General features: G+C 37.9%; 1 protein-coding gene across 1 annotated transcript in view; it reads left to right on the top strand.

Annotated features, from left to right (window-relative positions):
- Positions 1-12,804, top strand: part of RAD50 (RAD50 double strand break repair protein) — a 67,301-nt gene that overhangs the window by 41,424 nt on the left and 13,073 nt on the right. The window contains exons 20-21 of the mRNA XM_046666851.1: positions 2,071-2,198; positions 3,169-3,393. Of these exons, the coding sequence (XP_046522807.1) occupies positions 2,071-2,198; positions 3,169-3,393 (353 nt within the window). The remainder of the gene's footprint in view (positions 1-2,070; positions 2,199-3,168; positions 3,394-12,804) is intronic.

The following is a 12,804-nucleotide window of genomic DNA, read 5'->3' as shown; positions in this document are numbered from 1 at the left end:
ATGGGATCATACCATTGATGCTCTTCATCTTGCTTTTTTCATTGAATGCAATTTGATCTTACATATCAACTCAACTCAGATCTACCGCCGCCTTTTTAATGATTATAAAATATTTCTTTTTGTGTATGCACCGTAACTTACTTAAGTTGATTACTTTTTCTCCTTATTGCAAACTATGTCAGTGAACATCCTACATATATCTGTATTTTTTTCTTACTTATTTTAACACATCTCTATGAAGGATAAATTCACACAAAATAGGGATTGAAGTGTAATAATATATTCTTAAAAGTTGTCTGTAAGTAAAATATAAAGTTGTTTTTCATTTGGTTCCTATATTATTTATTTTCTCTTTTAGGGAAGTTAATTTCCATGATATAATTAAAATCACATTGAGAAACATCTTCAGCGTGACTTATACAAGCATGATAGTTAATGCCTTTAAAAACTACACCATTTCTGTGCCAGAAATCAATCTCACCTAAAAATGTGATAGCCCTTTGAAGAGTCCTCTCATGTGGTCATGAAAGCAAATTCCAGTGTTAAATAATATTAGCTGAAAGCAAACAAGGGCACATTCTCTTGTTCCAAATAAGAAAAAAGTACAAGCATAGTCCCCCATAGAAGAATCTTGGAGAGTCACAGCAGCTGCAGGTGGTACATTGGATTGCCTTGGCAACAAAAAGACACTTATAGCCATATCATTTTAGACACCTTTAACTGCTTATAGTAATACCTTTAATAGATATGTATATATATTTTTATTTCCAAGAAAACTGAAAAAAAACTCAAAATAGTGATTCATAGATGGGCAGGGTTGGAAATAAACATTAAGCATGTGAGAGAAATCCTTGGCTTCCCTTCTTCTCTCTCACCTCCCAAATTCTTTTTCCCTGGTGACTCCTGTGCCATTATTGTGAGCAACAAGATAGTGCCAAAGATTTACCCCTCCCTCCCGCTTCCCACATCACTGAGTTTACACAGCTGTAAGGGTTACTGCAGGAGGGTCCTAATTAAGATGTCCTGTTGCTGAACTTGGGATGAGTTTTCTATGTTCAGGCTTTTATGGGCCAAACCACCATTGTTTTTACAGGAAAAATTTTTTTCCAAATTCCGAAGAGTAAATTTGTAAATTGTTTCCTGCTTGTCTCTTGACAACATAGTCCATTATAATCACCAGGAAAACTACTGAAATAATTGTGTTGGTGTTGCTGCTGCTGCTAAGTCATTGAGTCTCTTTTTAAGGACAAAACTGCTCGATAAGAACAGCCAACTTTTGGCCTGGCCCCATGGCCCAGTGGTTAAGTTCGCACACTCTGCTTCAGCGGCCCAGGGTTTCAACGGTTCGGATCCTGGGCTCAGACATGGCACCGCTCATCAGGCCACAGTGAGGCAGTGTCCCACATGCCACAACTAGAAGGACCCACAACTAAAATACACAACTATGTATCGGGGGCATCTGCAGAGTTAAAAAAAGCAGAAAAGAAAAAAAAGATTGGCAACAGTTGTTAGCTCAGGTGCCAATCTTTAAGAAAAAAAAACGAACAGCCAACTTTTTAAATTTTCAATTCGGTGGCCAGGAAAGTGTCATCAAGGACATAGATATATACTATTTTTGTGAAATTTCTTCCTGCCTTGTATAATTTGTAAGCTTGAAGGTAAAGATCTTATCTGACCCTTAACAGTATCTAACAGTCTTGGCACATGTTAGGAGACAAATACATCTAGGAAAAAAAGCGGGGGGAGACTGATAGTATTGCTCTCTTATGATCTTTTAGATCAGTAGGCTCTGTTGTGGGGTTACTATGCAATATCCCATGGGGTGTAGGTATATTAAAACATCTAGTTATATTTTTAATTTCATCATCTAAATTTCTGTTTTGTGTATCTGCGGGCCATCCAGATTAGTCCAGGCCTGGAGATTCCTTACCCTGGCTTATTCTCCCTCTGTTGAGTTTAACATGATTCTAAGTAAGGCAGAGTTAGCACTACCTGTCAGCAGTTGCCTGTTATGAATCACATGTTGATAACTTGATTATTTTTGTTAACTGATTTAATACTTACATTTAGATACAAGAAAGATGGCTACAGGATAACCTCACTTTAAGAAAAAGAAATGAGGAACTAAAAGAAGTTGAAGAAGAAAGAAAACACCATTTGAAGGAAATGGGTCAAATGCAAGTTTTACAAATGAAAAAGTATGTTTTTAAAATAGTGTTTAGTTTAAATAAAGGTCTTTATTACTGAAATTGTGAAGAATCTTCAATACATGTTTTTTAAAAGGAATGTAAGCCCTTAGCCAAAGTGTCCCTTGAGACTTATAGGAAGGTGGACAGAGTTTTTATACAAATACATTTCATGGCCTTACAAATTGAATTACTGAAGTAGTGATATAGAATTATAGTCATACTGCAGCGATGGGCAGGATTAAAATTGCCAAGTCCCCAGATTTCTGTTAGCCTGCTCCACAAGGTAATGGTACTGAATGTAAAGAATATATGGCCTACGGGGCCTGCCTGGGTCAGAGCTATATATAATGAATGAAGATTTTTAAAGCATACATTAAAATCTGTGTTATCAGCCAAGTTATCAGAAAAGTTTGAATATTTCACCTTTTTTGCTCAGTATTATACTTTTTATACTTGTATAAGAGAAATTTTGCTTTCATTAGAGGAGTACAAACTTCTAGTAAGGATTACTGCAGAAATTAATAGTTTAATTGAGATAAAATTATATTTTGTCTTTGACATATTATGAACAAAATGATGACACCTGTTATTCAATAACTTCTCAGTGTTGGTAATTGTGTATTCTCAGTTCACAATCAGAAGTTTGTGAATTTGTAATATTAATCACCAAGAGTACTTAGGTTAGTCAGGGTCTGAAAGTCAGGAACTTTCTCAGTGCTCACATGTTATGAGACTTCTTTATTCAGCACCCAAAAAAATCAGCTGTTTAGAAATCTGGATGCTTCAGAGGTTTGGAAGGAAGAAAATTTTCTTTAGTACTGGAGCCTTAAATAAAAAGCAAAGAGAAAGTCTGTTATCATATGCTGATTGCTAAGGAGAATGGTAAATGATATTTATCTATCTAAAGAGATCTGATTTTTCCACGTCAGGCTGCTAAAAGCTAAAAATGGTCCTCATTTGTTATTTTTCCCTTTTATAGTGAACATCAGGAGTTGGAAGAAAAAATAGACAATGTAAAAAGAAATCACAGTTTGGCAATAGGGCGACAGAAGGGTTATGAGGAAGAAATTATTCATTTTAAGAAAGAACTTCGAGAACCTCAATTTCGGGATGCTGAGGAAAAGTATAGGGAAATGATGATTGTTATGAGAACAACAGAGCTTGTGAACAAGGATCTGGACATTTATTATAAGACCCTTGACCAGTAAGTATTGGACTGGGGGTTTGGTTCCCATTGCAGTTACTACCTACTAGCATGTTTTAGTCATATTTTCCCCCTTTTTTGCTTTTTAAATTTATTTCATACATACCAAATAATGGAAAAATATATGTATGTATGTGTATGCACACACACACACATGCTTAAGTTATAAAGTTAAGTTACAAAGCATATTAATATTAAGGAGTACTCATGATACCACCTGCCACACCCAATCCAGGAACTCTACTGTTATCACTAACTGGCATCCACCCAGATGCACCTCCTGATCTCAGCGTTCTGTCCACTCCATGTAACTGCTAACACAGATTTTTGCTTTCTCTGCTTTGTTAAAAAATAATTTTGTCTTATGTAGTTTTTAAAAAATGATATATTCTGCGTACTCTTCTAGGATTTTGTTTTTATTTACTCATGTTGCTTATAGCTATGGTTAATTCACTTTCACTAATATACAGAATTCTATTGTGGCACTATAGCTCAAGGTATCCATTCTCCCATAGATGGACATTTGGGTTATTTTCAGGTCTTTACTAATATAACCCTTGCTGCTGGGAATATTCTTATCATGTCTTCTGGAGCAAAGGTGTAAGGTGTAGTAGGGTATATGTGGGAGTAAAATTTCTGGCTTGCAGGGTATGCCCCAATTTTACAAAGTAGTGTAAAATTGTTTTCCAAAATAGTTTTATTAATTTAATTTACATCATTAATAGAATATAAGGGTTTTCTTTGATGCATCCTCTGACATTGATTTTGTCAATTTTTTAATTTTTACCAATCTAATGGGGTCAAAATTGTAAATCATTGTGGTTTTCATTTGCAGTCCCCTGATTTCTAATGACGCTGAGCATCTTTTCATGTTTGATCATATTCTTTCCTCTTTGAAATGTTTGTGTTTTTTACCCATTTTTAATATATTATTGGTAGTCTTGTTGATTTGCAGGTGTTCTTTATCTCTTCTGCATTTTAATTCTTTTTCAGTTATATGTATTATAAATATCTTCTCAAGCTTTTCATGTGTATCTTTTCACTTTTTTAGAGTGTCTTTTTTTTTTTCTTGAGGAAGATTGTCCCTGAGCTAACATCTGTGCCAGTCTTTCTCCACCTTATGTATGGGATGCCACCACAGCATGACTTGATGATCAGTGTGTAGGTCTGTGCCTGGGATCTGAACCTGTGAACCCCGGGCTGCCAAAGCAGAGCACGTGAACTCAACCGTCACTCCACCAGGCTGGGCTCTCTTATAGTGTCTTTTAATGAACACATTTGATTTTAAGGTAGTTGAATTTGCCAGTCTTTTCTGGTTAGCTCTTTTTGTGTCTTCTTTAAGAACTTCTGGCTACCCCTGGTGGTCTAGTGGTTAAGTTTAGCACACTCAGCTTCAGCAGCATGGGTTCAGTTCCCTAGCCAGGACCTACACCACTCAAGTCTGTCAGTGGCCCTGCTATGGCAGTGGTTTACATACAAAAAGCGGAAGATTGTCAGCAGATGTTAGCTCAGGACACATCTTCCTCAGCAAAAAAAAGAAAGAAATCCTTCCCTACTCCTATATTTTCTTCTAAAAGGTTTAAAGTTTTGCTTTTCACATTTAAGTACATTTAAGTATTTAATCCTAAATTGAATTTTATGTACAGTTTGAGACAGGAATCCAATTTCATTTTTTCCTTTATGGGTAACCAGTTGTCCTGGCTTTATTTATTGAGTAGTTTATCCTTTTCTTAATGATCTGCAGTGTCACTTCTGTCATATATCAGAATTCCATAGATGCATAGGTTGGTTCTTGGTTTTCTGTTCTATTTCATTGGTCACTTTGTCTGTGTCTGTGCTATGACCAAGACTGTCTTAATTACTGTAACTTTATAATATATTCAGCATTTAGCAGAGTTTTGTTTTTTGTTCAGTCTGACCATCTTTGCCTTTTACCTAGTGAATTTAGTAGTATCAATTCATTGTGATTGATTACTTAGTGGAGTTGTTTTTATTTCTATCTTTTTTTCCTACTTTGCTGCCTTCTATGGAATTGATTTATTTTTCTTTCTTTTTTTTTTTTTTTTTTGGTGAGGAAAGTTGGGCCTGAGCTAACATCTGTGCCACTCTTCTCTGCTTTGTATGTGGGACACCGCCAGTGTGGCTTGATGAGTGGGGCTAGGTCCACGCTCAGGATCTGAACCTGCAAACCCTGGGCCACCGAAGCGGAGCGTGTGAACTTAACCACTATGCTACCAGGCCGGCCCCTGATGTATTTTTCTTTATTCCTCCTTTTTTCCTTCTTTGGACTGTAAATGATATATTCTGCTTTAGTTATCTGGGTTTTTACCTTTAAATTTTTAACATGCGTATTTGACTTAAAACCAAATGCATTGCTTCTCGAAGGGGTCCTGGAGCAGCATTATCACCTTGGAACCTGTTAGAAATGCAGATTCTCAGTTTTCACTTCACACCTGGTGGATCGGAAATGCTGGGGATGAGACCCAGTCTGAGTTTTAACAAGCCTTCCAGGTGATTCTGATGCACATCACAGTTTAAGAACCATAGCTCTAATGTGAATTGCTTTATCTTCTTCCTGAGTGAATACTAATTATCTTCTCCTATCTACAGTGTATTTTAGCTTTATCTTGTTTTTATATCATCCCAAATAAGTAGTAATTATTATTGTCATAGTTTCATAGTCAGTGCTTATTTGGATAAACCCATGTGTTTACCAATTTCTTATAAATCTCATTCCTTCCTTCTTTAGGTTCAGTTTCCCTTTGTTTGAAGTACATCCTTTAATAGTTTTTTCAGTGAGAGATTTTTAGTAGTAAATTCTCTGTCAGCCTTTGAAAAGTCTTTACTCTCAATCTTGATAGTTTAGCTGAGCATTGAGTTCTAGTTTGACAATTGTTTTCTTTCAGCATTTTGAAAATATTCCATTTTTTTCTGGACCTCTATGGTTGCTGTTGAGAAGTCATTCCAATTATTCATTTGGAGATAACCTGCCTTTTTTCTCTGGTTCTTTTAAGAATTTTCCTTCGTCTCTACTGTTCTCCATTTTGGGGCAGGTACATCTAGATATAGGGTTAGTTTTAGTTCTTCTCTTCAAGAACTGTGCTTACTGACCTGAGAACTGAAAGCTTTCATCAATTTTGGAAAATTCTCGCATATTATCTCATCACATATTACCCTTTCCCCATGTCTCACTGTTTTCCCCCTTCTTCGTTTCTCATTAGACGTAAGTAAACCTTCTCATTCTTTTCTGCACATTGTTAAACCCCTCTTACATGTATTGGTAATATACTAGATAACTTCCTCATGAATATCTTCCAGTTTACAAATTCTTTAGCTGCTGCTTATATTGCCGGTTGTTTTTTTTTTTAACTTTTCATTTCTGTATTTCAGTGTATTGTTTATTTCTATCAGTTCTATTTTTTCTTCAGAAATTCTTATTGTTTTTCATAGTGTATTTTTTCCTGAGTGTTTTGATTCCTTCTTGCATGTCTTTACTCATTTTAAGTATACATATTTTATATCCTCTTTCACATTGTCGTTTTCTTATTTCACATTTTTAGGAATCTATTTCTGCTATTTTGTGTGCTGATTCTAGCCACCAGTGAAGTATTTTTTTGTGTTTTATATAATGTTTAATTGTAAGCTTTTCTTTAGTGGTGCTTTTTTTTTTTTCCTCTGAGACTCCCTTGTGAACTTTTTGTGTGGATGTCCCTCCACACAACAATTTTGGTTTTATATCTGCTAGGAGCTTCAGGGGTAACACTGGCCTGGGTCTAGTTTTTATATTAATTTTTCAGTTGGGAGTGTCTGAACTACACTGGTTGGTATAACATTGAATCTTAAACCCATGTGAGGCATTTGCCCAGGACTTTGAACTCTCAGCTTATAATTTTACTCTTTCTTTGAAGGTTGGTGTAGCCCTTTAAGAGTCTCAGTCTTTATGTTGGGAGTCACTTCTAACTCTCTGCCTCACTTGAGCCCTGTATCTCATCTTCTGTTCTGGGTGATAGTACCCAGTCCCTGGGTTACAAAATAATAACCAAGTTCAGCTGCCGTGTCAGATCGCACACTGACCATTCTGCTTTTCAGTTTCATCTTTGTTTCCGTCACATAGGGATTTCCCTTACTTTCTTGTGAACTCAATTATGAATGTAAACTAATTTTTGTTATGAATCTATCTAATGTTTCTAGGCATTTGTAGCAGGAGAATTATTTGTTTTTTTGAACAGTGTGACTTTTAAACACTTTTTTTTTAAAGATTGGCACCTGAGCTAACATCTCTTGCCAATCTCCTCTTTCTTCTTCTTCTCCCCAAAGCCCCCCAGCACACAGTTGTATGTTCTAGTTGTAGATCCTTCTGGTTGTGCCATGTGGGACACCACCCCAGCATGGCCCAATGAGCGGTGCCATGCCTGCGCCCAGGATCCACACTGGGAAACCTCGGGCCACTGAAGCAGAGTGCACAAACCTAACCACTTGGCCACAGGGCCAGCCCCTGTAGCAGGAGAATTATTAGTTACCTTAGATTTTGTTTGTTTTTGTTTTCGTGAAAAGGAAAATATCCTCTCAGTGGTAAGAGAACTACACAGACAGGGTTTCTTCTCTTAAGGCTGCGTCTGGTCAGAAAGAGCATAGTCAACAAACCTGCCTCAGCAGTGGCATTCAGACCAAAGGGTTCTTGAGGACAGGAGGACCCTGGTTTCAGCATGAGGGTTCTGTTACTTGATGATAACATAGGGAAAGAAGACTTTTCCCCTAGGTTCTTTGGCTGGTCTAATAATTAAATTGACATAAGACAGATTAACAGGAGACAAACACATTTAATTTTGTATGTATGAGAGCTCATAAAACTATGAGACTCAAAAAAGTGACCAAAGTAGGCAGCTTGATACCTTTAGACAAACAATATGTTTGTGAAGAATTGACAAGACAAATGAAATTTGGGCTTGGGATAGTAAATTTGTGAAGAAGTAACAGGGTTTGTTTATATAGCTTTCTCAGCCTTGAATTCCCTGTCTCTGGTAATAAGGATGCCTTCTACCCTTCTGGTGCAGGGAGGGTTCCTTTCACATGGGAGATGTTTTTCCTGCTTTCAGGGGGACATAGGAGGGTCAGAGTGTCCTTCCTACACCAGCTGTTTCTTAAGTGACTTTAATTCAAAATAATCAACATACCAAAATGGTTTGTTTAAGGGTGGCGTATTTTGCTCCCCTTCAATAACAGGTGGCCCCAGAACCACCTAGCTATAACTTTGGCATGTTTGATTTTGGGGGAGGACATAATCTTTTAAGACAAGTCAGTCATTTACTGTGAAAATTGGGAATGAGCCAATTATGTTATTTTTTAAAATAAATACTACTAAAATTTTTGTTGGAATGTTTGACTTCTAAAATGGCTATTTTTTTTTTTTTTTTTTTTTGAGGAAGATTAGCCCTGAGTTAACATCTGCCGCCAATCCTCCTCTTTTTGCTGAGGAAGACTGGTCCTGAGCTAACATCCATGCCCGTCTTCCTCTATTTTATATGTAAGACGCCTACCACAGCATGGTGTGCCAAGTGGTGCCATGTCTGCACCCAGGATCCGAACCATCGAACCCTGGGCTGCCAAAGTGGAATGTGAGCACTTAACCGCTGCGCCACGGGCTGGCCCCTAAGATGGCTCTTGGAAAGTTATTCCATGGACACATCTTTTGTCCTCTTTCATTGTGAGTGAATAGGTTAACATTACAATGCTCTCTGGTTCCAGAAAGGCTCGTGGAAATGTTTGCCTGCACCAAAGTGGGAACTTTTGTTTTTTTAACCTCTTTAAATGTTGAAATCTCCCCTCAATTGTAAATACTACAGTTTAAAGTGTTGAAATTTGAGGTTTTGAAACAAGACCATAAGCAAGACATTATTAAAGAATCCTTGCCCAGTAGCCTATACATACACACATTTGTCTTTTTTTTTTTCCTTCCATAATTTTTAGTCTTCCTAGCTACCTCATATATGCCTTTAGGAGGCTTTCTATTTTTTCAGTTCTTTAGCAATAAATGCTGTGTACCAATAAACTTACCAAACATTTGTTGAGCACCAAGAAATAGGAGAGCCAGGCTTTACTGGCAAGTTTATTGGAAGAGACAAGAATCAAAACACGTTTTTATCAATAAAAACCCACTGTATAGAATAGGATAACAGATTGATTGTGATGAAAAAAATTAAACTGAGTCATACAAAGCAGGAAATGTTTGTGTAAAAGTTGATAAATTTTACCTTTTTGAGGTCTCAAAAATCTATAATACAGGGCCAGCCTGGTGGCGCAGTGGTTAAGTTCACACGTTCTGCTTCTCGGCGGCCCGGGGTTCGCCAGTTCAAATCCCAGGTGCGGACATGGCACTCCTTGGCAAAAGCCATGCTGTGGTAGACGTCCCACATATAAAGTAGAGGAAGATGGGCATGGATGTTAGCTCAGGGCCAGTCTTCGTCAGTGAGAAGAGGAGGATTGGCAGTAGTTAGTTCAGGGCTAATCTTCCTCAAAAATAAGAAAAATCCATAATACATGGTTAAAAGTATTGTCTCTGGAGACTACCTGAATTCAAATCCTGACTGTTGACGTTGGGCAAATTATTTAAATGCCCTCGCTTCAGTTTCCTTATCCAAAAATGGAAATCTTTTTATTAAAGTCCATTATAGCATTCAACGTAGACTCAGTTATAAGGGAAACTCAGAGGCCGTTTAGTCCAGCTTTCTTTGTCACGTTCCATTCTTTAAATTCTTAAACTCTCTATTCCTTAATACCACAAAAGAAGTTAACTTTACTAAGAAAATGTAGGTGTCTGTTGTTTCTATTTAGATGTTCTTTGAGAGTAAATTTCTCAAGGGTGGGGGCTGTGCAGAGGACATGCTAATATTAATTGAATATTTACTATGTATTAGCCATGATCATTGAATTCTTGCATCTACCCTGTAAAGGGCAAGAATTTATCAGAGATTAAGAAAACTATCCCGGGGCCAGCCCCGTGGCCGAGTGGTTAAGTTTGCATTTTTCGTTTCAGCGGCCCAGGTTTTCACTGGTTTGGATCCTGGGTGGGGACATGGCACCACGCATCAGGCCATGCTGAGGCAGCGTCCCACATAGCAGAACCAGAAGGACCTACGACTAAAATATACACCTGTGGGCTGGGCAGCTTTAGGGAGAAGAAGAAGAAAAAAGAAGAAGAAAGTTGGCAACAGATGTTAGCTCAGGTGCCAGTGTTTAAAAAAGAAGGCTATCCAAGATTACCCAACTAAATGGTAGAGATAAATTAGATCTCAGAACCAAGGCCTGTCTATTCCCACTGTGCTGTGCTGCTACCAGCCCCCCCTTTAACCTTTAAAAAACTGATATTTATATAAAAGTTTTCTTAACTGTACTTAACATATACTTTCTGATTTAAAGCCACTATAATCAACTTATTTATGTACATTTTATACCTCCTCAGTGAGGTATGTATGTGGTGCATCATATATATTGTCGTATATATTAGGATTTTGTTCAGTTAAGATTTGCGTGCTTATATGCTTGATACTAGGCATCATAGGTATCATAACTAAATATACAGGGATGAAGAAACACAAAATTAAAAAATTAATAAACAAGGAAAATTAGCTGTGGTGATGGGACTAATTGAAGGGCTACTTTAGGCCTTTTCTAAGGCAGGATCTTTTCTGAGAATGTGACGTTTAAGCTGGGACCTGATTGATGAGAGGGAGCAAGATATACAAAAAGCAGAGATGCAAGCATTCCAGGTAGAGAGAATAGCTGATACAGAGGCCCCGAGGCCAGTATGAACAGGAGGGGTTCAAGGAGTCGGAAGAAGGAAAGCACAGCTGGAATACAGTGAGCAAAGGAATGAGGTCAGAGATAGATTGTTCCCAGAATATGTTGTGCCTTGTAGCCTTGGTAAACAGTTGTATTTTATTCTAAGTGCGATAGGAAGTCACTGGAGGGTTTGAAGCAGGGAAATAATATAATCTGATTTATAGTTTGAAGAAATTGCACTGGCTGCTCTATGGAGAATGGCTTGTAGGGAGGCAAGAATAGAATCAAGGAGACCAGAGAAGGATACTATTGTAACCCAGCAGATGCTGGTGGACTGGACTAGGGTGGTAGCAGTGGAAATGGAGAGAAAGTGGATGGACTCAAGATTATTTGTTTTGGAGATACAGTTGACAGGCCTTGCTTCTGAATCAAATGTAGGGGAGGAAAAGGAAAGAAAAGAATCAAAAATTGCTCCTACTTATTTTTACTTGAGCAAAAGGATGTTGGGGGAGCAAATTGCCATTCCCTGAAATGGGCAGGATTGGGGAGGGGAAAATCTAGAGTTCTATTTTGGACACTTTAAATTTGAGGTATCTGTAGACTTCTAAGTAGGGATGTCACACAGACAGTTGGATGTATAATCTCAAGTCTAGAATTCAGGGGAAAGGTATAAATTTGGGCATCGTCAGTATATATATGGTATTGCATGCGATTACATATGGAATAAGTGTAGATAGAGAAGGGAAGGGTCCCAAGACTCATGATGTTTACAAATCCAGTGAAGAAATAGCTGAAGTAGGAGGAAAATTTTAAAGGTGTGAAATCTTGATAAGCAAGTGAAGTACTTCAAGAATCTAATGTTATTGAGAGATCAAATGAGATGTGGACTAAGAAATGACCCTTGAATTTGATAAAATGGAGGTTGTTAATAACTTTTAGGAGCAATCTCAAATGGTATGGTTGGACCTGAAGCCTGGGAGTTGGATGAGGAGAGAATGGGTGGGAAGAAACAGAGACTGAGTATAGATAATTCTTATGAAAAGTTCTGCTGTGAAGGAGAACAGAAAAATGGGTGATAGCTAGAGGGGACTGGGGCCAAATTAGGTAGGTAGGTAGCTTGGTTTTGTTTTAAATTTTAATTGCACATATTCTGCTACAAGTGGCTTTTCCTCTTACTTTGTATGTTGACCTGTGGATCTGGGGTTTCATAGATGTTAACTGAATATAAAACTACACCTAGAAGCCCTCCAGCTATCCCTACAGACCCTGAGAGCCAGGAACAGCAGGAGCAAGAGGAATTCCCTCAATAAGGCACATGTTCATTCAGAAAACTCTGTTCTGTCCTCTTTTGTCAGGCTCTGGAAAGACAGGAATGTCATGCCCTGTCTCTCCTGCAAACTGCTAACAGTCCAGTAGGGGAGACCATGTAGGTGCTCCATAGTCTGTATTTGACCTGGGCCTTGAATAATGTAGGAAGGGCATTTCAGTAGAGAAAAGTGCCTCGATCACAGAGGCATTACACGAAGCAGAGTGAGCACGTGTGAGGGGGCTTGATGGGACCAGTTAGGAGCTTTTAGGATGGGGAGATGCAGGGGTGCTTTCCAGCAATTTAGGCTTGCTGAAGGAACAAAG

The sequence above is a fragment of the Equus quagga genome, chromosome 7 (assembly GCF_021613505.1).
Source record: "Equus quagga isolate Etosha38 chromosome 7, UCLA_HA_Equagga_1.0, whole genome shotgun sequence".
NCBI classification, from domain to species: Eukaryota; Metazoa; Chordata; class Mammalia; order Perissodactyla; family Equidae; genus Equus; species Equus quagga.
The sequence above is the reverse complement of the archived record's forward strand: the minus strand, read 5'-3'. Positions and strand labels throughout refer to the sequence as shown.